Source organism: Eleutherodactylus coqui, chromosome 9 (genome assembly GCF_035609145.1).
Source record: "Eleutherodactylus coqui strain aEleCoq1 chromosome 9, aEleCoq1.hap1, whole genome shotgun sequence".
NCBI classification, from domain to species: domain Eukaryota; kingdom Metazoa; phylum Chordata; class Amphibia; order Anura; family Eleutherodactylidae; genus Eleutherodactylus; species Eleutherodactylus coqui.
In genome coordinates, this window is record NC_089845.1 from 113926678 (window position 1) to 113951680 (window position 25003).

General features: G+C 46.1%; 1 protein-coding gene across 2 annotated transcripts in view; it reads left to right on the top strand.

Moving 5' to 3' along the window:
• The first annotated feature begins 1124 nt into the window (after nt 1-1124).
• Nucleotides 1125-25003, top strand: part of CCNE2 (cyclin E2) — a 24456-nt gene continuing 577 nt past the window's right edge. The window contains exons 1-12 of one of the 2 annotated variants that reach the window (XM_066578351.1): nt 1125-1143; nt 12784-12819; nt 15019-15103; nt 15344-15403; nt 15545-15699; nt 16857-16992; nt 19389-19535; nt 19651-19746; nt 19840-19974; nt 21103-21214; nt 21570-21727; nt 23259-25003. The exon at nt 23259-25003 is cut by the window's right edge and continues 577 nt beyond it. In XM_066578351.1, coding sequence (XP_066434448.1) covers nt 12806-12819; nt 15019-15103; nt 15344-15403; nt 15545-15699; nt 16857-16992; nt 19389-19535; nt 19651-19746; nt 19840-19974; nt 21103-21214; nt 21570-21727; nt 23259-23363 — 1203 coding nt within the window. In that variant the 5' untranslated portion in view covers nt 1125-1143; nt 12784-12805 and the 3' untranslated portion in view covers nt 23364-25003. Of the gene's footprint in view, nt 1144-11240; nt 11269-12783; nt 12820-15018; nt 15104-15343; nt 15404-15544; nt 15700-16856; nt 16993-19388; nt 19536-19650; nt 19747-19839; nt 19975-21102; nt 21215-21569; nt 21728-23258 lie in introns of those variants that run through there. The other variant, XM_066578350.1, reaches the window with a different exon arrangement.

Sequence of the window (25003 nt, forward strand, 5' to 3'; positions counted from 1 at the left end):
CACTTGCTGCAGCTGTGTAATGCACATAACAAATGACTAGACAATTTGCACAGTGCATCCACAAAAGACATATGTATGCCACTTATAGAGGGGCTAGAAATATAGACTTTGGGCCACTACATTACTAAAGTATGCCACAAAAAGAAGCCAAGGAGGCCCCACTAACGCCTGATAAACTTCAACTGGTATTCCCTCCATTCATCATGCAAATGTCTGGCATGTTCTCTCAAAGATGATAGACGCTGTTTATATTTCCTGACTGACGCTGTTCGTCCCAAAGATGTTCACTAGAGTTCAGGTCGGGACGGGACTATGTCCAGGCCAGTCCAATCGCATAACATTCAAAACCTCAAACCAATGTAAAACAGCGTTGGATGTGTGACAAGGCGTGTTGTCTTTGGGAAGGATCTGCCATATTTCCAACAAGTATTGCCACGTTGCTGGCAGCACATTATTGTCTAGAATATCAAGGTACACTTCCTTGTTCATGGTTCTTTTACTACAATCAACGGACCAAGACCGTGGCACGTAAGACCTCACCAGACCATGATGGAAACTTTGCCATACTTAAAGGGGTTGTCACGCGGCCGCAAGTGGGTCTATACACTTCTGTATGGCCATATTAATGCACTCTGTAATGTACATTGTGCATTAATTATGAGCCATACAGAAGTTATAAGAAGTTTTTCACTTACCTGCTCCGTTGCTAGCGTCCTCGTTTCCATGGAGCCGACTAATTTTCGCCGTCTAATGGCCAAATTAGCCGCGCTTGCGCAGTCCGGGTCTTCTTCTTTTCTGAATGGGGCTCCGTGTAGCTCCGCCCCGTCACGTGCCGATTCCAGCCAATCAGGAGGCTGGAATCGGCAATGGACCGCACAGAAGCCCTGCGGTCCACCGAGTGAGAAGATCCCCGCGGCCATCTTCATCAGGTAAGTAAGAAGTCACCGGAGCGCGGGGATTCAGGTAAGCACTCTCCGGTGTTCTTTTTTAACCCCTGCTTAGGGGTTGTCTCGTGCCGAACGTGGGGGGGGGTGGGGGGGGGTTTAAAAAAAAAAAACCCGTTTCGGCGCGGGACAACCCCTTTAACTGTTAGCACAACACACTGAGGCAAAAAGGTGTTTCCCAGGCATACTCCACACCCAGGTACGTCCATCTGATGTGATGGAGTAGTCCGATTCATCAATGTGTTGGTAGTCTAAGACACTACCTGCTGCTCTGACAGGGCGGCACTGATCATGTGGGCAGCGCTGGTCAATCAAAAGAGGTAGTGTATTAGACTAATGTTACTAATACACAGAGTATCAAGTAGTCTGAGAAGCTGGTATGGCCACTTTTGGGCTAATTCACACGACCGTAATTTTGGCTTATATTATGCATGTATTGCACGGCCGCATGACACGTGGTGAATGGAGTCAATGATTCGTTCACATTGGCGTCTAAACACTGTGTGTAGATACACACGTGGAAGATCGCAGCATGCTCCATTTCACCATGCATCACGCAGTCTGAGCACTAGTCTCTTGTATGGCTAGCGTATGCAATGTTGTCTCTATACGCAATACATTTCATATGGGCGGCGATACATATGCAACTCCGCTATAATACAGAGCGTGTGCGTGACATACACCGTCATGCGCAATGCACTCGCTGCTGGCTTACACAGACTGGTAAAACTCTGCATGACTCACGCCGTGTCTTATGCGCACAGTCGTGTGAATGAGCCCCTTGTTTTTCCTGCACGAAGACTCGCTTTAAAAAGGGATTTAAAGGGGTTATCCAGGAAGCACTCACCAGGACCTAAGCAGAAGCGCTGCTTTGACCCCTGTATAATGGTCAGAGCTCGTAATTGCAAGTGCAGCTCTCATTCAAATTTATCCCAGTGGACTGAGCAGCGAGGAATAGCTTTCGGCCAAATGACTGTATGGCACAGAAGAACCAATCATTTTATGTGGCTTCCAACTAATTAGACACAGAAATGTTTATCTGTGTGTGACTGCTGTCTGACGTGGAAGCTAAAAGTGTGTAGTGATATACAGCTCAGGGCTAGGGACCAATACAGTAAGTAGCAATGGCTGCCATTATGGAGTCAGGAAGGAATTTCTTCCTCCATAGGTTAAAACGGGCTGGACTAGATGGACACTGTCTTCATTCAGCTTAACCTACTATGTTACACTGTATAGTCATCTCTGGGTCCCCTATATATCAGGAGAATGGGGTCTTTTTGATCCAGTTTGGCACTGCAAGTAGTAATATGGGTTGTAATGCCCCAATGAACTTACTGTCCGTATTGCCGGAGGCCTAGTCCTTGTCACGTGACGCCAACACTCTAATTGAACACTCCGGATGATATGCCGCAGAAATAATGGAGACAAATCCAGTGGCAGTTTAGTCATCTGAGAGAGTGCAGATCTACTAACTTTGAAAATTGCAGTAACAAACTAAATAACCGTTCTCTAATGTATTTGCAGCAAGTACACAGGCAATTTGAGTACTACAGGAAGATGTAGCGGTATTGAATTGATAATGCTCTAACTTCAAGACTCTCTCCCTTGCTTTACTGTAGATTAGTTTAACTGGACAATTTTTCGTACTAGTGGATTAAGATGAATAATTGATTTGAAATTGACTGAAGGATTTGTTGAAGCAGAGGGACAAGGGGCTGCATGTTAATCCTGGCTTTGATTTCACTGGGTAGCTGTATAGCTCTTGTGGAAGAGCGACCTCCGAAAGGCTCTTCTTTTTCTCTGCTGCTGGATGCCAAGGGAGCGAGTTTTTCACCTCACTCTACCTCGGTGGCAAACATGATGAACCTAACTCCTCTCCGAAAAAGGCAACTGCAACCTCTCCTTACTCACACCTGGCTGAGTCTGACTAACTGTTCTCTGTCACTCTGTTTTATAACCCCTGTTTCATTCCCGCATTTTCTGGACTCCTCCTGCGTAGGGACTTGTGAAGCTAGAGTTGGCCATCTATGGGTGGTAATAATAATCAACTTTATTTGTATAGTGCCAACATATTCCGCAGCATGCATGCATTCAGCGCTCTCCATTGTAGTTTATGGGAATTGTGAAATGCTAGACTGTTAGGCCTCATGTCCACAGGCAGGTCGGATTCCCCATGAAGGGAGCACACAGCAGAATCCGACCCTGCCTGTGGCCAGCTACCCTGCATACCTGTCCTGGCCTTTTTTTTTTTTTTTTTTTGTACTGCAGAAGTGCTGTCCGGTGTACTGGTGAACATGCGCTGTGCAGTGTGTTTTGTTCTTTTTCCCAGCGGAATCTGTGGCACATCTGCAGGGTCAGCTGCGGGTAGGCCACGGATTGGATGGCTTCCATTGGCTTCAACCCTCATGTGGTGAAGAGGATGGAAGAGACTGAGAGGTTCCGTGAGGGATTCGAATGCCGGGGACCAACGAGCGAGAAAGGAAGCCAAGTTCACCGTGCAGATGTACTGTACTGCGAGAGTGTCTGCGGAGTGACCCTACCCTGATCCTTACAGGAGCGGTTCCTAGCAAATAACCGAGATTGCAAGACCGCTATCATCCTGAGTTTCCTTTCTGACCTCCTAATCTTCTGTCTACCTGCACCTGTATTGTGAGAAGTATATTTTGACAAAGTTTTATATAGTAAAGTTTTGCCAGACCCTGACCGTTCCCAGGGACCTGAGGTACTCCAATACAGTCTGAAGTTTCTTCATTTACCACCGAGGGTCATTCCGGTGGGTAAGGGAATGGTGAAGTCTGTATTGATTTTTTTGGCTGTGCTGGAGGGTTGGGGTTAGTTTTCCAGTTAGGCTTACATTATTAGCTCTAAATGCTTACATGTAACAGCTGTAACATGGAAGCATTTACAGCAAATATTCTAAGCCAAAGGCCTCCTTCCCACGGACTGATTTCGGCGGAAATCTGCTGCGTTGCCCGCAGCTATTAGGTTCTATTGAACCTAATAGCTCAGGGCTCACGGTGCGGAATTTCACCGCAGAATTCCGAACAGTGAAATCACCCGACCTCACCCCCGGCATGCTCGCGAGCGGGTGTACGCGCGGACAGCTTCCATTGCAGTCAATAGAAGCCGTCCGTTGACGCTATCTTCCGCTGAAGCACAGCGGAAGATAGCGTGAAAACGCTTCCCGGCCTGCCGCATCATATGACGCGGTGGGCGCGTCATATGACGCGGTGGGCGCGTCACGCTGAAGCGTCATGCGGGAGCGAGGACTTCGGATCCGCAGGTAAGTTTGGGGGGCGCCGTGACAGGCTCCGCCGTGGAATTTCACCGCGGAGCCCGTCACGGCCGTGTGCAGCCGGCCTAACAGGAAAACTAACCCTCACCCTCCAGCACAGCAAAAAATCAATACAGATGCTGCTAGGTACAACACTCTCCCTGGAGCAGGCGTCCCCCTTGCATCTCCCCATGGCAACTGCTCCCCACCAGCCGTACATAGTGGCAGGGCAGCTGACCGCCGTGGGGGGGGGGGGTGGTTCACAGCCGTTCCCACCTGGGGGAACCAGTATCGGAGATTACACTAAAGCAGCGGGGAACCCAGTGACAGCGCTCCCAGCTGCAGTGTGTGCTGAGGGAACGGGAGCCCACATTATTACTGCGGTGTGAAGAGGAGGTTAAACATTTTCTGTGGTTCCCGCCAGATTGTACAGCAGGTAAGAATTCATGCAATCGGGAGCTAGGGGCGTGACAGGGGCGTTCCTCCATGCAAGCCCTATTAATCCCCTAGCTTCCGGTGGTGACAAGGTACAATAGTACCAGGATAGTGTATACAGCGGCAAATATGCCTAGCAATACACATGCTGTGGAGAATGAGAACAAAAGTGTTAGGTGTAAAAATCAAGGACGACTTCTGAAACCAGCAACCTATGACCTACTGTTTTGTGTATAAACTTATACATGGTGGATAGCAATTAATACATTGTAAACAAAGTGTTAAAAATGTGAACCCCATGTGTTATACTATATTACTCAATGCTACAATAAATATGGTTGTTACATGCAGATCTGATACTGCGTCCAGGTAGGTTGTAACAAGTATTTTGGCTTATGTGCAATTGGGTACAGTGGTGGGGCAAGGTGCTTTGTTTCCCTAGGCGATTATGAGTCATCGTTGCACTTAAACATTGGAATAATCTCATGCTACACCCTGTATTTAACCTAGTGCAATCCATGGCAGGTGCAGACTTCCTTAAGGCATGTAATAGGAAAGTTATACTCAGTGCCTATGTGTGCATTTTGACTCGTAATACAGGATTTCATAGCGTCTGCTGGGTGGTAAATCAGGTTTTGTGTCATGGATTGAGCTTTTCTCTACAAGTCCTGAATTTAGGGGAGAACTAGCTGATACACAGCACAAGTTTTTGTTATGCGCATGCGTTGACATCACAGTGGTATGCATAGCCTCATTGACATGCAGTTTCAACATATTTGGGATCAGAGTTCTATGGACCCCAAATCTGCTCAACTGCACCAGACCTTCTACTCAGTGTGTAAGCATTCATGCAATCTATTATTTTATATGATGGCAATAATGGGTTAATACTTCCATAATCAAAAACAAGACTCCCCCCGCCCCCTTAAAGGAGTTACGATTTTTTTTTTTTTTATTTATCCATCGACGTAGCTGTATGAGGGCTTGTTTTTTTGTGGGACGAGTTGTATTTTTCAATGGTGCTATTTAATGTACTGAAATTCCTTTAAAACCTTCTAAACAAAATTCCGCCATTTTTTAGTGCGGCTTGTTTCTACGGGGCACAAGCTGCAAGATAAAAGACAGGAAAACTTTATTCTATGGGTCAGTACAATTACTACGATACCAAACTTAGGTTTGTTTTTTTTTGTTTGTTTGTTTTGCTGTACTACTTTATTTTATTTTTTTAAATTAAATTTTCTGTTGCGATCTTCTGAGTGCATTAACCTTTTTATTTTTCTGTCAACATACTTGTGCGAGGACTCCTTTTTTGCGGGACGTCCTGTAGTCTGCGACGGTACCATTTTGGGATACGTACGACTTTTTGATCACTTTTCATTGCGTTTCTTTCTTGGAGACAGCGTGACCCAAAAAAGCGCATTTCTGGCGTTCTTTTTTTTTTTGTTCTGACACTGTTCATTGTACAAGATAAATAATGCTTTACTTTGATACATTAGACTTTTACGGACACAGTGATACCAAATATGCATTTTTGGTTTATTATTTAGATTCCTTTATTAATATGGCAGAAGGGGTTTTTATTAAATTTTTATTACTTTTTTTTTTTTTAGTTACCAAAGGGGACAACAACTTGTGATGCCTTGATCGCTCCTGCAGTATGATGTAATGCCATAGCATTACATCATACTGCTATCTGGCAGGCACATTATCAAGCCACCCAAGGGCATGGCTTGATAGACATTCTGCTATGACAGCCCTGGGGCCTTTCAGAAGGACCCTGGGTGCCATGACACCCACATGTCGTTCGGGAATTTAAATGCCACTATCAGAATTACCAGCAGCATTTTAGGAGTTAACAGCTCTGATGAGCCGCGCAGCTTATCCCTGTGCTGTGACGTTACGGTGGGCTTCATCCCTGTGCTGTGACGTCACGGTGGGCTTCATCCCTGTGCTGTGACGTCACGGTGGGCTTCATCCCTGTGCTGTGACGTCACGGTGGGCTTCATCCCTGTGCTGTGACGTCACGGTGGGCTTCATCCCTGTGCTGTGACGTCACGGTGGGCTTCATCCCTGTGCTGTGACGTCACGGTGGGCTTCATCCCTGTGCTGTGACGTCACGGTGGGCTTCATCCCTGTGCTGTGACGTCACGGTGGGCTTCATCCCTGTGCTGTGACGTCACGGTGGGCTTCATCCCTGTGCTGTGACGTCACGGTGGGCTTCATCCCTGTGCTGTGACGTCACGGTGGGCTTCATCCCTGTGCTGTGACGTCACGGTGGGCTTCATCCCTGTGCTGTGACGTCACGGTGGGTTTCATCCCCGTGCTGTGACGTTACGGTGGGCTTCATCCCCGTGCTGTGACGTCACGGTGGGCTTCATCCCCGTGCTGTGACGTCACGGTGGGCTTTATCCCCGTGCTGTGACGTCACGGTGGGCTTTATCCCCGTGCTGTGACGTCACGGTGGGCTTTATCCCCGTGCTGTGACGTCACACATCACTGTGTATTGTATTATCCCTTATGCCGTGACATCACTGTATTTTCCGTGGTGCGAAATCACTGTGAGCATTATCCCCTATGCCGTGACATCACTGTGAGCATTTATCCCAGTTCTGCGACATCACTGTGTATTATATCATCCCTTTTGCTGTGATGTCACTGTATTTTCTAAAGTGCAAAATCACTGTGGGCATTTACCCCCACGCTGACATAATTGTGTATTGTATTATCCCCTGTGCTGTGACATCACTGTAAGCATTATCCCCTGTGCTGTGACCTCACGGTGAGCATATATTCCTGTGCTGTGACATCACGGTGAGCATTTATCCATGTGCTGTGACATCACGGTGAGCATTTATCCATGTGCTGTGACATCACGGTGAGCATTTATCCATATGCTGTGACATCACGGTGAGCATTTATCCATATGCTGTGACGTCACGGTGAGCATTTATCCATATGCTGTGACATCACTTTGTATTATATTATCCCCATACTGTGAGCATTATCACTGTGTGACATTACTGTGAGCATTATCACTGTGTGACATCACTGTGAGCATATATTTCTGTACTGTGACATCACTTTGTATTCTATTATCCCTGCGCTGTGGCATCACTGTAATCATTATCCCCAATCTTTTGACTTTTTGGATGTTCTGAGCTCCCCGGTGTAAAGTTTGTTTCCCATATTTTGCTATCAGACCCCATCCTCTGACTGGCTTCACATGAGTATGTGTGCTTGCGTGAGCATAGAGTTTTTGTGAATAAATGATGCTTTTTTTTGTGCATCACACGTTAAACTTACTGCAGTTTTGTGCCCGCAAGACCTATTTATTTGCGTGCGGAAAACACACTTGCACCAAATGAGTTTCTGATGTGTTCTTTTTCCTGCGTTATTACGCGGTGTTCCACGCATGGCCTTGCGTATTGTGCACGCATTTGCTCACTCTCCATTAACTTCTATGGGAGCCTTCGGTACAGAAATATGCAGACCTATGGAACGTGATATTTTAGTTTTTGTGTGACCGACATGAGCGCATACAGTACAGAAATGGGAAAGAATGCATTGAAATCAGAGGGTTCTATTCTCTGCGTATCGCATGTGCAAATATACCGGTCTGAAGCCGGCCTTGTCATACCCTTGATGCATTCTATCAAATTAGTCATTTTACATCCTCCTCTCTGTATTTTGAACACTCTGTATGGACTTCAGAGGGCATTCTGCCACCCCATGTGAGAAGTCACTGCCAGGCACACTTGTACACCGACAATATTATACCTTTCCACTAACAATGGCTAAATGGCATTCAACAGCCGTAAAGAAAATGCTGCAAAAATAGATTCCAGTCAGACACAACGCTGAGCGCCGCTGTCCCCAGGCTCGCCTGTGAGCGCTGACGTCAGCCAGTCAGACGGCTCCCGCCCCCTCCTCACTGACAGCTGCGCCGCTCCTCCCACACCACGTGCTGCTCTGACTTTCTGTTTACATTCTGCAGCCGGCCACGCTGTTCACACTTCCTCTCTCCCTATTGGCTGATATTACCGGCGAGCCCCGGCTGGTGGGCGTGGTTATGTAAACTAGTCGAGGGAAAAAAAGTAGCGGGAAATTTGAAGAGCTGTCTGACTGGAGAAAAGAGCGGGTTATTAACCAGCTCGTCTCTGGCGGGAGCTCCCTCATAACAAAGAGGGGGCGATTATAATCCGCCGACCCTGCCGCCTCCATGCTGCTCCGTCTACAACAGCCGTGTGGCTGATATGGAGGAAGCATTATATTTAATATTAATAAAATGAAAGGAAGTTCTGTGACCTTTGAAACCGCCCAGTGCTGACAAACACAATGTGTGTGGGGGAAGGTTCTAGATCTGCCATATCCAGCCAGCAGGGCCATACAAGTCTGTCAGGACATGGTGCCTGTTACATACAACACACACATATGTTAGTGTACATATTATATCCCGTCATATGGTCATTATTAGGCTGCTGTGCCGCCATCGCCACATGCAGAGCTGCAGGAGCGTCCATGTTATATAAGGGCGTGATATTAATGTGCCTGTGCTACGACTCCCATAGGGAATCAGTAATATGGCGCTGGAGATGGAAGCGGCCGGGCACCGAGGCAAAATCTGCAGCAGCCATTTATAATGCCAGCAGCATATTATGTAGCAGAGGACGTCCTCGGGCATCGGGGCGCGACTGCGTCGTCTATACCGTGAGGCAGCGGCGCTTATCGTCCGCTCTGGTCTTACGGCTCTTTTACACGTAACGATTATTGCTCAAAATGCGTTCAGACGAACAAATTTGCGCTATAATTGCGCAGCGTAAATGTGAGAAAAATCGTTGGCAAGTCGTTATCGCTGACTCTTCAGTCAGCATAGAAGCTATCGCGGGCTTCTCGTTCCGTGTAAACGCTCCCCGCTCAATATAAGGGTGAAGCACTGAGCGAGAAGCCCGTGATCCAGTGGCGAAATCTGATAGCGCCCGTGCAGAGCCGTTAAACTAACGACCTTAGCGGTGGCTTCGTGCTCATGCAGATTTTTACTCGACTCATCCTGTGTAAAAGGGCCGTTACACGCACATTAATTAACCCGGCTATTGAAAAATGGCTACACGGATGAAGCGTATTCTAGTCGCGGAACGATGATGATGATGATGATGATGATGATGATGTGCATCGCTTACGTTATTGTGTATACGGCAGATCAAAGCCCTTTGTGTAGCCAATTCTTCTCAACGTTATACCAGAAGATGATTCTCACGTGGCGCGATATAGCATGGCCAGACCTGACTAGTTCTAAACGGTGGTGTGGAGCGATGGCCTATAGAGGACATGAATAATCGTATTCGCCTCAGTGATGTAAATGGCGCACAATGTCCTGAACTGTATACAAAACAATCCTCCTTGTATGGAAATTATTTGTCCTTTGTTCTCCCTAGTAAATGGAAAGGAACGCAATACCCAAAATCTGCTGCCGGCCATCACCTCCAGGTATTATCTGCCTTGCTGGAGGTCCGTCCCTCATACACGACTGCTCCGCCGCTTTACATTCACAACAAACCTCACGTCCGCCATTACCCAAAGTCACCCTTCATGACTCCGTAAGAAGAAGCGTTAGTCCTATGGATGTATTTTAGGTGCCCGCAAGGGCTTATTCACACCTCGCTATCTTTCATCAGTACACCCAAACCAGGAGCGGGTCGGAAATACGGAAAAAATGTAGAATGGAAACATCTGCGTTCCGTTCCTGGTTTACAAAATACTGATGTGTGAATAAGCCCTAAAACCTCCATTCCTTCACGATTCAAGGAAACCGAACCGATTTCACTATGGCGCTCCACAGTGATCCAGATGCGATTCGCCTCAATCGTGCAGGCGCTTCTAGCTGCGTCATCGCCGCACGGCGGCTTATATACCATGTGACTTAATCTAACATGGAAGGGGTTAATGGCCCTTTTCCACGGGCCGACAGTCGGCTAAACGACCGCACGATCGCCGACGTCACCGCTAAGGTCATTAGGGCTCGCACAGAGCGTTTGCACCGACCTTCTTCGTCGCTGGCTTCTCGCTCAGTGCTTCACCTTCTACGGGGAGCGTTTACACGGAACGAGAAACCAGCGATCCCGCAATAGTTTTTGTGTTGACTGAAGGTCGGCGCTAACTACTTGCGAATGAATAGTGAGCAATTTTTTTAATTTATTTTTTTAAACGCCTGGACACCGAACGATTATCGCCCAAGTTAGTCCGTCCGAACGACTTTTGAGCAGTAATCGTTACATTAAATGGCCCGTAACAGTGACAACCATCCCCCTCCTACAGTAGTAGCCATTTTCCTGGAATCCCCTCCTCCTCCACCATCATCACATAGTGCCAACTCTGCATTTTCCCAGCACAGGTATACAGTAAGGTGAGGCCATATTAGTGTGTCTGCCACCCCTCACCCACAGCAGCGGGCAGTGTAGGGGGGGGCACAACCTGCAGAGCAGTAATAGTAGGAGTAGTAGTGGAGGCTGAGACCCCGGGGCGCATGCGCAGTCCCCTCCTCAGCCGTATAAAGAGGCTTGGCGCCAGCTGATCAGCTGAGAACTGGGCTGCTGTTGCAACTGCAAGTGTGTCTGACTGGTGAGTGCTGGGGATCGGCCTGCCGCCTAATTTCCCTGCAGGTCTATATAGTCTATCTACAGCTATATATATATATAATATATACCTGCACAGCTCTGTAGGGATCATATATATATATATACTGATGGGTGCAGCATGCACCTTGATAGATCTGGGGGTCTAGTCCTCTTAGAGCCACGTAGATCTACAGATCCTTGTACGACCACCCTGGGGAGGTATATAGGGGGTGACACTGGTGGTCTTACGTGTCCCTGATGATGAATTGGAGGGGGTTTGCATTGTGCTCCTGGCAGTGAGCGGGTTAATAGCTCCCGGGGTGTCAGTGGGGTGCAGGCTGTATAGCCTGGGAGGGGGGCTGCAGCTCTGCTGTTCTCCCCATGTGTGACCGACCACCCTGCGGATAGTACTGAGTGGCGGGTAATCGGGTGGCTGAGGATCCGGGTGAGTTGCCCGCCTCCCGGCTTTGGAGGGAAGACCTGGGCGCTTTCTATAATTTGGCGCGGAAGGTTGTTGGACTCCCCGCTCATTGTAACCCCCCGCAGCCGGGGACCCCTGTGTGTGCTGCCGGGGGGTGGGGGACCCCCTCTCTGCCCTGGCACCTGGCCTGTGTGCCCCCTCCTCTCTGGGGGTGCAGAGACGGAGCTTGGCGGGAGACTGCTGATCACACGTCCCAGGGGCATTGAGGGGTCGCTGCCGGGTATAGGCTGCCACAGAGGGGGGTGGGGGGCAATAATCGATAGTTTAACCCTTTGTTCTATCGATTAGAAATGGTTTTATTCTGCATTTTCCCCCCTTCCTGGCACCTATATACATAAAGCTGTAGTACCGCTGTTGGCCACTGGGGGCTGCATCCTGCCGCTGAGCACTTCTGACTCACACATACAGTAATGGGGGGAGGAGGAATAAACTTTTGTTGGATGACCCCCAGTTCTAGAATCCTACTGTATAGTAATATTTCTGTATGCGGGTCGTTTCCTATTGGATGCTTGGGGTTGCGCACACACATATATTCATATGCTTGGGCCTATTTTTATTCATTTTTTTGGTCTGTATTACGGAACATGTGCAATTCAGATGCGTGTTTTACACGTTAAAAAAAAAATAAAAAAATATATATATAGTCGCAGTATTTTACGATTTTATTTTTTTTCTTAAATCCATATTTAAGGACTGAACTAGTCCATTAAAGTCAGTGGGATCACATAAAAACTCAGTAGATGCGCAGTTGCATGCGTATTCACTTTTTTATATTTTGTGTGTGTTGCCAGAGACACTAGGGATGAAGTGACATCAATTGCGCTGTCTTGTGTAAGTGAAAAATGCAGTTAATACAGATAAATACCAGACATAAAAACCGTGCTTGTACATCAAAAGCGCGCACATGCATGCGCCTTGGAAATGGTGCAATTTTCTTTTTTTTTTAAATGGACCGAAACTGCATCCTCCCGTGTGAATGAGCCCTTGGTGTGTGACCGGTATGCAGAACTGTAATCTATATCGTATTTTCTATTTTAGGTTTGTTCCTCAACTTTGAATAATGTCAAGAAGAAGGTGAGTGTTTCGCACAATTGCATTCCAGTGAAAATAAAAAAAACGGGAAAAACCAAAATCCAGATAAAGCGTAATGTGACGTTTGTCGTCCGGGATTTAGTGCATATTTACGGGCCTGTAGTATGCAGCTGCGTGTGGATCCATAATGTGGCGCACGTAAGCTGCTATGATGCTCCGCTGTACTTTCCAGTTTTATACGGTGAGGTAGGCGGGGGCTGGGGGGCTGTTACACACTGGGAAACTCCTCTCGGGGTCTGGAAGTGAAGGAGCGGGTGTGCCCGATCAAGGGGATTGCAGATGTAAGGCACCTATAATGGGGATGTTACGAGTCGCCGCTGCATATTTATCAATCTAGTTAAAACGCTTAAAAAATGCGCACAAAGTAATGTTGCCAGCGATGGGATGGATGGCGCAGGCCAAAGCTAGCCGCCTTCCTCACGTACTCGATCCTTTTTGCTCAATATATACCACCGAGCGTTGCTGACCTGTAGAAGGTTTGGTATACTTCCTTGAGACAACTTCAACCTTTTGAAGTGAGCCTGCGGGCCTGGAGAAAGATGGCCGAAGCGCTTCTCTGACTATCTGCTGCACACTATTAGTATGTACCGGTGGTGTAGGACACGGCGTGCTGATCTGACTTGTTAATCAGAGCAGCCTGTAGTGTCTGTATACTAGTGCACAGTGTATATCAAGTAGTCGGAGAAGCTGATGTGGCCATTTTTGTTTCTCCAGGCCTGGACGGTCGCTCTTAATCCTGCAGACTGAATACCGAGGTGACATTCCCACAGCACCTTGCCAGTGTCTACTTTCTCCTAGCATGTACGACCAACCAGGATGTAGGCCTGCTACTCTTATACACTTTTACTAGTCTCACATGAGGAATACATTTAGTCTCGGAGCATGCTCTGCACTTAAAGGGCCAGCACAGTGATAAAACATAAGCACAATATAGCGCAATATGACTGGAGAGGTGCAGGGAGACCCGTCCGCCCCACAACAGCTCAATATCAAGTGATGTAATATGTGCCACATAAACGTGATTATTATTATGGTCCAGTGAGGACTGCGCTGTGTGTGGTCAGAAGGACTGCAGCGCTCCATTATAGAGGGGTGGGGTGGCCAGATTACGTATGGGAGATTAGGTCGGACATGTATGGAGGAGCGGCTAGTGGGCAGCTTGGATGTCACTGATAATGTTTTGAGCTGAATTCGCAGGGAATGGGCAGCCGGTGACGGCATTGCCAGAGTGAAGAGGTGGATTATTTGGGTGGCAGCGTTGAGGATGCATTGGAGGGGTGTGCAAGAGTTGGATGCAAGGTCACAGAGGAGGATGTTACTGTAGGGCAGACAAGAAATCTAATGAGGGCATGTAGCATTTGTCGATTCGAGGATGAGGAAGGATCGTATCCCAGAGCTGATTTTTGAGTAGGTGGTGTGAGGGCTTACATGAGCTTCTTGAAGAGTGCATAACCAAATGTTACCCTGAGGTAGTGGATATGTGAGCGTGGGTAGAGTATGAAGACAATGAGCGTGATTGTTTTTTTTTGGGAGGGGGGGTGTTAAATTTGAGTTTCTGCGTGTTGCGTTTTCGGAGGATATAGGTAATGGACACTGTAGGTTTCTAGATGCCAGAGAAGTAGTTTTCAAGTGTAATGGTGAAATCTTTGGGCTGTCCTAGGCCTAAGATGTAGATAGAGAAGAGGTTGGGCCGCAGGATAGAGCCTTGTAAGTTAGCATATGGTGCTCTGCTGCGCCGTACTACTGAGAATCCTAGAGATCCCAAACAACGACCCCTCCCAAATACAGAGTTACAATAGGGCCCTTTTGACTTGGATGGACACTAATGCATGTCTGCACGATGAGGAGGTAGTACAGCGCCATAATGTTGGTATGGCACACTTGTGCCCTGCTGCTACATGAAAGCTGATATGTGAAGCGCAAAAACCACAGTAAAACATATTTCACGAGCAAATGTGCAAAAATGGTGGGACCCAGGCCTGAGAGAAGCACGGGGCAGTTGCATCAGACAATCGTCTGCACGCTTGCGTATAGCCCCACTCCACGATGATTACGCCATTGTTGAAGAGTGTTTATTTTGCTAGGGACACAATTAACAGTCTTACTTTTGCCCTTATGGACATTTCTGTTTGGCCATCCAGTCTTTATTTTGCTCAGTGCCCTTGTCCTGTTGACTTGCAGTGGTCGTCTACAAGCAAAACATGGAAAAAGTGATGCAGAAAACGAATGTCCGTCTACACTCGCCTCAAGGAAGAGAAAGGCTGAGGTGAGGATTCTTTACCGTTTGTCACAAATCTTCACTGGCTGTTGGCACTTACCCTTCTCTTACACACAAGGAGCCTCGGAGACTGACGAAGCCCAGTTGGGTAGTGAGCGGTATATAGTCGCCCTTGTTGCTCAGTTACTGGCCTAATATTTGGCAATGGGAGTCACTGGATGTACTCTACATGATATTAGTGTTGTGAACGATTGCAGCTGATTTGGTTTTTCTTTTCTTTCACCCCAGGAAGGGAAGCTTGCACATGACAGCCAGTGGGACACGAAAAGACACAAGTATGAGATCCAGGTAATTCTGCAAATGCATGTAAAAATAAATTGTGAGTTCCATCAGATCTGGAATGTTCTATGCAGCGGCCTTCTGGCTGCAGTCTCCTGTGGATTGCTGTATCAGTACACAATGCTGAGATACACGCTTTGTTTTGTACAGGCCTGCTGGTCACAGATATCAGCTGGAGGGGCGACTCCCTGTATACTCATTGAAACGCCACAAAAGGAAGTTTCAGTTATGCCTGATATATCCAAGTTTGCACGATACCGCTTCCAGAACCTCTTCATCAGCCCTTCTCCTTTACCAGACCTCAGGTAAGGCACTCGGTGACGCTCAACTTTATGTTCTACACGTGCTGCATAATTGGGCCGTCTTCACATGGCTGCAATATGGTCTCCACACCAAGAACTTTCTGTGGTTAGAACTGAAGCTGGATGTCCATGGAAGTCTATGATGTTTGATTCAGTAAACCTAGGTTGCAGATGCAGGACCCCGGGCTAAGGCTACTGTGATAGGAGTGTAATGCAGGTGCATTTCTGTGCCAATACTGCTGCCACACTTGGAACAAAACCACATCTTTAGCCTAAGGCTAATTTCACATGGGAGAGTGCGATGTAAGGCCGTGAAACTCTGCCTGATATGCTCGCCAATGTGATTTTGCCGTGGATGCGAGTGATTGGGGAAGTAGCGTTCCTTGCGGAGTGTCTCCCATGGCTTTCAATGGGAAACCTTTCATCGCACCCACATGCATGTGGTGCGATTTGAGGGCACGGCCAAAAATAAGACATTCTGCAATTTCACCCCCCCCCCCCCTCCCTTTTCCGCATCATGGTTTGATGTGATGCGGCAAAACCTCGCTCAAGTGTATGATCCTATTCAAAAGAATGGGGGTCATATTTGTGTGTCTCGCAACGCACAAATCTCGTGCAAGACTCTCGGCCTAAGGCCATTTTCACATGTCGGGGTCAGTATTTTTCATTACCGTTTTTGAAAAGATTGGAACATAAACGGGGGGAACCCATGTAATGGAGAGATCTGCATCTCTTCTGTATTTTGGACCCTCATCTGGTTTTGGCTTGTAAATACTAAAGTGGGCTATGGTTGCATACACAGTGACATTTGGGAAATCCATTTTCTAGTCTGTTAGGACTGTCCCTCCTCTTCTGAGCTGGGAGATATGTGGTGGATATATTATATAAAGTACATTCAGAGATTGGCTGTATACTTTAGGTGCATTGATACCCTCAAGAGAATGCAAACAGAATTCAGTGTCTGGAACTATACCCCCCCCCCCCCAGTACGGATCTCTGATTGTACTCTAGTAGGATGCATGCAAGGGAGTCTGACTTGTTTAGGGCATGTCGGTGGCTGACATGTTTTAAGTTTTGATATTTTATCTTCTTAAAATATAGTATTTCTTTATTTTGTGAACATCCTGTATGTGACAGCTAAAGAAATATTTTTCTTCTAGTTGGGGAAATCCAAAAGATGTGTGGCTGAAAATGTTGAGTAAAGAGTCAAAGTACGTTCACTCCAGCCGAATGCTACAAAGCCACTCCACTCTGACTACAGACATGCGCTCCATTTTGTTGGACTGGCTTCTAGAGGTAAGTCTTGTGTCGTAACATGATGAAAGTGTGGAATCTGCATCTTCAGCTGAGAACTTGAGGGCCTTTATATATGGGCTGATTTTTGGATGTCTAAATGAACGCCAATTAACAAGCATGTTGATTTGTGCCCGTTTGCAGGTTTTAAAAATTTTTATTTTTTTATTAACACCAGCTGAGAATTGTTGCTATGGGGATTAACGATTGTTAGTACGATCGTTCGTCCTCAAAGGTCGGTTGTACATCTTTCTATTCGCACGATGTACAGCCAATCGCTGAGCTGAAAATCAATGATTAGCAATAAACGAGCTTCACTCGTTTGTTGGCTGATCATTGGCCCTTTTTTACATGGACCGATTGTTGGGTGAACGACTGTTTGGAGGGACGTTCGTGCCCGATAATTGAGCTGTGAAAAAGGGCCTTCAACTGCTCTCTATTGCAATGACCATTTATCAGTACTCAGGCTGAAATCTTATTGTTGGTAAACTCTTTAACCCCTTAATGACATGGCCTATTTTGGCGTTGAGGACCAAGCGATTTTTTGGTATTTTTCCATCTCCATTTTTCAAAAGCCATAACTTTTTTATTTTTCCGTCGACGCGGCCGTATAAGGGCTCGTTTTTTGCGTGGCGATCTGTAGTTTTTATCGGTGCCACTTTTGGGTATATAGACAATATCGTAAATTTTTTATTTTTTTTTTTAATGATAACAGGGAGAGAAAACGCATCAATTCTGCCATAGATTTTTTTTTTTTTTTTTTACAGCGTTAATCATGCAGCATAAATGACACACTAAATTTTTTCTGCGGGTCGGTACGGTAACAACGATACCAAAATTGTTATATTTTTTTTAGGTTTTTACACTTTTTTGCAATAAAACCCCCTTTTTTTGGAAATCTTTTTTTTTTCTCTATAGCTGCATTCAAAGTCATGTAACTTTTTTATTTTTCTATGTACGGAGCTCTATGAGGGCTTATTTTTTGCGAGACGAGCTGTAGTTTTTATTGGTACCATTTTGGGAAATGTACGGCTTTTTTGATCACTTTTATTGCATTTTTTGTGAGGCAAAATGCTAAAAATTAGCATTTTGCCTCTGTTTTTTAGCGTTTTTTTTTACGCTTTTTGTCGTACAAAATAGAAAGTGTGTTCAACTTTTTGTACACGTCGTTACGGACGCGTCAATACCAAATATGTGGGGTTTTAGTTTTTTTTTCCCTTTTTTTATGCTAATATTAGAAAAAGCATAAAAAAAGGGGTTTTTTACATTTTTTTTTTACATTTTTCTTTTTTTTACACTTTTCTTTTCTTTTTTTTACACTATTTGAGTCCCTCTGAGGGACTTGCAGCACTATGCCTATGATCGCTGTCATAAGGCATGGCAAAGCTACTGCTCTGCCATGCCTTATCGCTTGTACAGCGATTATAGGCACAGGCAATACAGGACGCCGGTGTCTGGCGTCCTGTTGCCATGGTGACAGGCCGGGCTCTCGCGATAACATCGCGAGTTCCGGCCGGAGACACACAGGGATCGCGATCCCTCTGTGAACTCTTTCCCTGCCGCGATCTACTTAGATCGCGGCAGGGAAGGGGTTAACAGCGGCGGGCGCATCTCCGATGCCCCCCCGCTGTTGGAGCGGGACGCCGGCTGTGACTGACAGCCGGCTCCCGCTGCGGGATAGCGCGGGATCTTATGTGATCCCGCGCTATCTCCAGGACGTACCAGGTACGTCATGTTGCGGGAAGTACCAGGCTGCCATGACGTACCAGGTACGTCCAGGAGCGGGAAGGGGTTAAAGGAATTATCCAGGATTAGACAAACATGGCTGCTTTCCTCTACAAAGAATGCCACATCCCGGTGTGTGTGAGATATATTACATTTTGGCTCTATTGAATTGAATGGGACTAGGCTTCTACCACATACTATATATATGGGTAGGTGTGACACTGTTTGGAAGAAGGCAGCCATGGTTTTCTAACTTCCAACTGCTGTAAAGCGGTTGTCTCCTAAAGACGACTCCCTTTTCAGATGAAAGCCAACTGCCGTGGGATCGGCTTCTCTAAACCCACCTGTTCAGCTGATATTGCTGGGGAAATAACGCATGTAGCTGCCTCTTAAATGAACGGCCTTCCATTTAGTGCATAGAAAGCCGAGGGGCACATGACGTGGCTCGTCTTCAGTTTGTAGCCCTGTTACTACTTGGCCCAAAATACATGCTGTGAGTAAAATAAATATTTGTAATGTGAAACTTCTGTGATGCGGCATGAAGTTCTTCTACAAACCATTGTAGTTTAGATGCAGACTTACAGTTTGCCTGTTTTATGATCTGTATTACTGTGACGTGGAGTGTCTATACATGGCTATAATTTTTAATTTTTTTCCCGCTCCCTTCTTCTCAGGTGTCTGAAGTTTACAGTCTGCACAGGGAAACTTTCTACCTCGCTCAGGACTATTTTGACAGGTTTATGTTGACGCAGAAATCTGTTAACAAAAGTATGCTTCAGCTTATAGGCGTCACCACCCTGTTCATCGCTTCAAAATTGGAGGTATGTGTCATGTCCTATGACTGGAATAAACTAGGTTTAGGGAACTTATTTTATTTTGGTGTTCTTTAGGCATCGCTGCAAAATGTTCTATTTATTGCCTTCTTTCTCGTTACAGGAAATCTATCCTCCTAAACTCCATGAATTTGCCTATGTGACAGATGGGGCATGCAGCGAGGATGATATTATTGAAATGGAATTAATAATACTAAAGGTGAGTTATTCTATGTCATGTTTGACATTGCTGTATTGTGTGTTTGCTGCTTCATTCATGGATTACTTAAACTTTTTTTTTTTTCTCTTTAAGTCTTTGAAATGGGAACTAAGTCCAGTCACTGCGATTGCTTGGTTAAATCTCTTCCTTCAAGTGTCTTCTCTCAAAGACTCTCCCAAGCTGCTATTACCTCAGTATTCCCAGGAACAGTTTATTCAGATGGCTCAAGTAAGTACAAAGATCACAAAAGTGAAGTGGGATGTTCTCGCTTGCATAAATAAATAGTGCAGGGGCCAGCAGATAGCGTTTTTTTTTTTGTTTTTTCCTGTGGGCGATTAATAGCCTATATTTTTTTTTTTTTTTTTTTTTTTACTCTTACTCTGGTGAACTTTCATTAATATGTTGTAGAAATGGCAATTCCTCAGTGAATTTTGGACTTGCAGTAGATGGAGTATTCTGATAAGACACAGCGTGGAGGAATTTCTGCTTCTCCACTCTGGGTATTTCATTAACTGACTATTCACAGCAACCTGAAAACGGTGCAGGCTACATTTTAAGTGTTTTGCCTAGACTGGCATTGTGGGGGTGGTGGGGCCTCTTTCTGGGATCCCATGATCCCTTACACGAAGGAGATAAGGTTATTGTTTTAATGGGGTTGTGGGTCTGTTCTTAAGGCCCATTTACATAGGACGATTATCGCCAAAATTAGTTCAAAACGGATTTGCGTGATAATTGTTGTCGACATGCTCAGCCATCGTGCACTTTTTTTTAACGAACGTGAAAAATCGTCGCTGACTTCTTGCTGAATGTAAACGCTCCCATAGGAACCAGCGGTGATCTGCCTGTCTAAACTCAGAGAGCACGAATAACCCAGCGGTGACGGCAGCACTTGTGCAGTCATTTAGACGACTGTCGTCCCTTCTAAAGGGGACATTTGGATGTTATCAATACAGATTGGCATGGGCCCCTTGCTCAGAACTGCTGCCGATCAGCTGGTTGCCTGACTACTGCAGCAAAGTTCCCATTCACTCCAGTGGGAAGTTGGATTGCAATATTAAGTCAGCCCACTGTAATAGGAACAAAGCTGTCTGCTTCCTGCAGAAGTCGGCTTAGTGCACAAGTGCAGCGGCCAAAAGAAAGGCTGGAGTCTCTAGCGATGCATCTCCTATTGATGACATATCCAAAGCATAGGCTAGCAGTAACTTGCATCTCTACAACCCATTTAACTGCACTTGAAATCCCCTCTGGTTATAGTTTGAGACTGGCGTTGTGGACAGTGCTAATTTTATGTAAGCACCCAGGTCATCCCTCCTTCACCTAGTTAGCCCAAACTAATGTTATGTTTTTTTCGTACAGCTATTAGACTTGTGCATTCTACACATCACCTCACTGGACTTCCAGTACAGGATTTTGGCAGCGGCAGCATTATATCACTATACATCAATGGAAGTGGTCACCAAAGCTACAGGTATGGAAAAAAGAAATTGTAAGCGGTCACTTTTTAGTGACATGGCCTTGGGTGAAATATAACATGGTTTCTCAGATTTAAAGTTTCAGAAGAGGTCCGGCTGGGGTAAGCCAAATGGCTGAGTGGAGTCTGCGGGGAGGGTGTTGACGATTGCTTGTTTTTAGGACTTCAGTTTATATGTAGTCACTTTAAAGCGAATCCATACAGTTGCATCTTCTTTTTTTCCTCTTTAGCCACTTGATAAGTTTACTGAACATCTATGATGCTGAAGCTGCTATCCTATATAAATTGAGAAAGGGAGTGGAGGTGAAGTGTGCTGGATTGCAATAAGTCAGTTTTACCTTTTTCTAATCAGGTCTGACATGGGAGAACCTTGCTGAATGTGTCCAGTGGATGGCTCCTTTTCTGAGGGTGGTACAGAGAAATCCTCCTTTAAAGCTAAAGACTTTTAAGAAAGTTTCAGAAGAAGGCCGGCACAATATCCAGACTCACACAAACTACCTCGATATGCTGGTATGTTACGGACTGTTCATTTTGTTCCAGGAGGGGTTGTCACATATCTTTTTATAATGAGGGTGTGCGTTTGTGTAAATGTATAATATTAAGATGGTGCCTTCCATTAGGACCTTAACTAAACTTAATGTTGGGTGTGGTGTTTTGAGGATACTTTGGAGTAGTCTGCTGTGTATGTACAGGAGGAATAACATTATATGACTCTTCTATCCTGCATTTTCCACCAGATTTCTGTAGGCTTCAGCTCTAATTCCACAGCTTACTCTGAGCCGGTGGGTGGAGATTAACGCTGTGATGTCTCCAATACATTGCACATGGAGATACTGCTCCCTAACCTCTATAGCATACACAGAAATGGCAGCATTATGGAGGACTGTGTACAACAGAACTAAGCCACGTAGCTGCCAGAGTAAAACACCCACTGTTGGCTGCAGCAGCCACATCTACTTCTGTCTTCGCAGACCTCTATGGGTAGCATAAGTCCTCACCCTCCTCCACCTCCTGTGGTTCCATCTTAGCTCTGTTTTTACAGGGTGGGCCCTGAAAAAGTAGCCCACCTCCACTCCCAGGACCACACTCTTGGTATAGCCATAGCCTCTTGCACCCTGTCTGGTGAAGCCATGTCGCCCCGTGTGCAGTGTTCCAGCTTTATTTTGCCGTATTTAGCGCTGCTGTACATGTCGCATCAGAAAGATGTTCTTCCTGTAACCGTGAATAGTTCTTGTGGAAACGCAAGAGACATGTTACTTGGCTGTAAAACTGTTCAAACACCAGAGGGAAAGGATGTACTGTTTGCAATGTGCTACACCTCCTGTGACTCACTAGCATGGGGTTATGAACTATTCAAGGAAGAGCAAACTGAGCAAAGGGTTCTGGCCACCTGGACTTGTTGACATGCTATTTTATATGTGGTGAAAAGTGTACACCAATAATCTGTATACCCCAGATGAACTCGAGGAAAACATAATGAATACTCTCTGCAGCATCCCTGCAGAAGAGCTGTAGACAGTATCAGCCAACATGTTGTGACATGCACAGAAGTGAACGGGGACCACTTCCAGCATCTGTTGTAATGTGGGTAAGGCCACTCGCACTGGTGTCTAAAACTGCATTCGACAATGGGTGGTGAGGTTTGTTTAAAAACTGCTGAAACGCACTAAAATAGAGCAGACAGCATTCGAAAATCGCAGTGTTAAAATGTGCATCTGAGAAGCCCTATTGAAACAATGGAGAAGTTTAGAAAAGAGGCCTTTTTGAAAATGGCCTAAATCAATGGAGATTTGGAAAAAGAACAATCCACGCCACTTGCTGCTTGTTCGTATCGTAGTATCTGGGAGTGCTGTGATCATCTAATCTAGATGCGTAGGGTATCCAGGTGTTGGGTTCCCTATTGACTAGCTGTTCTAGCTCCTAGATCGGTAACCCATCATTCGTCTCAGCAACCCACAGATTTCTTGTTGCTCTCTGGATTTTATATAGGTCGTGTTTATATAAATTGGACATCTTACATTTTCCCGTTTTCTTCCCACAGGATGATGTCAAAGTAAAACCTGAAACTTTTCTGTCGGAACAATCTCCAGTGTCGGTTGGTGGCATCTTAACTCCTCCCAAGAGTACAGAAAAACCTAACTTATAACCGTGGAAGAACTCTCTAAATGGACAGTCTATGTGTTGGGCTCATATGGCAGCTTAGGTGAAGCTTTCACTGTGTGCACTGGAGCTGGAGGAAGTGATTAGTGATCTCTTGTATGTAGTTTTACTAACTCTTATTTATTGCCTCACCATCTTGCTGGTTTGGGAACATGGATGTAAAGTGTTTGCATTTTTAATAAGGTTACCATAGTAAAATTTATTTTAGCCTGGCATCCCTGGGGTCAGCGTGCTGCTAGCCTAACAGGGCCTCTGGCCTTAAAGGTCCAATTTGGATGCTGACAAATGTATCCCAAGCTAATAGTTGAGGGTCTGACCTGCAGGACTTAAACACGACCTGGGACTGGATGAAACCCCCACCTTCCCTCCCACACCCCCTGTCTTCCTTACCCAAGCGGTCAGGAAAGCATTTCTAGGAAATTAGTAATTTTTAGTATTTATTTGTTAGATGACCTGTATGAGGGGTCCATCTTTATGATGTATACAATAGGGGAAATATAAGTGGTCATATTCCCTTCTGTTTTTAACTGGACTTCTGCCCATTCCCTCTGCATTCCACCGGTCCATGAATGAACTGATTTTACCGTGTGGTTGGCTTATGGCGGGGTGTGCTGTAATAAGCTATTAATTGCCCTTTTACATAGATTGATTCAGATTCTCTCTGGATTGTGCAGATCAGAAGGTAATTGTTCAGTGTAAGGCCTCATGTCCACGGGGAAAATCAGGCCCGCTAAGGATTCTCCATGGAGAATCCGTAGCGGGTCCCTCCTGCCCCGCGGACATGAGCGCTGAAAATAAGATTAAACTTACCCGCAGCGGACCGGGCAGATCTTCTCTTCTGGGCCGGATCTTCTTTCTTTGGCCGGCGGATGTGCTTGGCACGTCGGCGCCGTGCGCATGCGCCAGGCCGAAGAAAAAGGATCCGGCCACGAAGAAGAGAAGACCGCTGCGGGTCACTTATTCTTTTAGGTATCCCGCGGATCCGGATGGCTTCAATAGAAGCCTGCAGGAGCCGTCCCTGCGGGAGACCCGCACGACAATGGAGCATGTCCATTTTTTTTCATGCTCCATATTTTTTTTTTTTATTCACTTTTATTGACCATCCGTGGGTATTTATCTACCCACGGGTGGTCAATGGATCCCTATGGGGTGCGGATCCGCGGGCAGGAGAAGAGTTAAAATCCGCTGTGGATTTTAATTCTTCTTTTGCCCGTGGACATGAGGCCTAAGCGCTGCCAGTGACTGATGAACAATACCTTTTCCGCCTATTGTCCATCATTCAGCTTTAGCAGGTATAACGGCCCGTTTACTGCCTTCCCTGAGGATCGTTGCTCATGTGAAAGCAGAGGAGCAATCAACTTTGGGACAACTGTTCAGCACTCAACAATAATCGTCTGGGAAAGACACCTGGGCTAGATTCACGCGGGCAAATGTGATATCAGGCTGAGAAGCGCGGCCCGATAACCCGCTTGTCCAATGTGCATTTTAGCCGCAGATGCGGAGTGGTTTTCATGCAAAAAAAAAAAAAAAAAAAAAAGCCTTGCATTACTTCAGGGAGACTGCGATCTTCTGGCACGCACTTCACATGTGTCGGAGGATGGGCAAGTGTTTCCCATTGATTTCAGT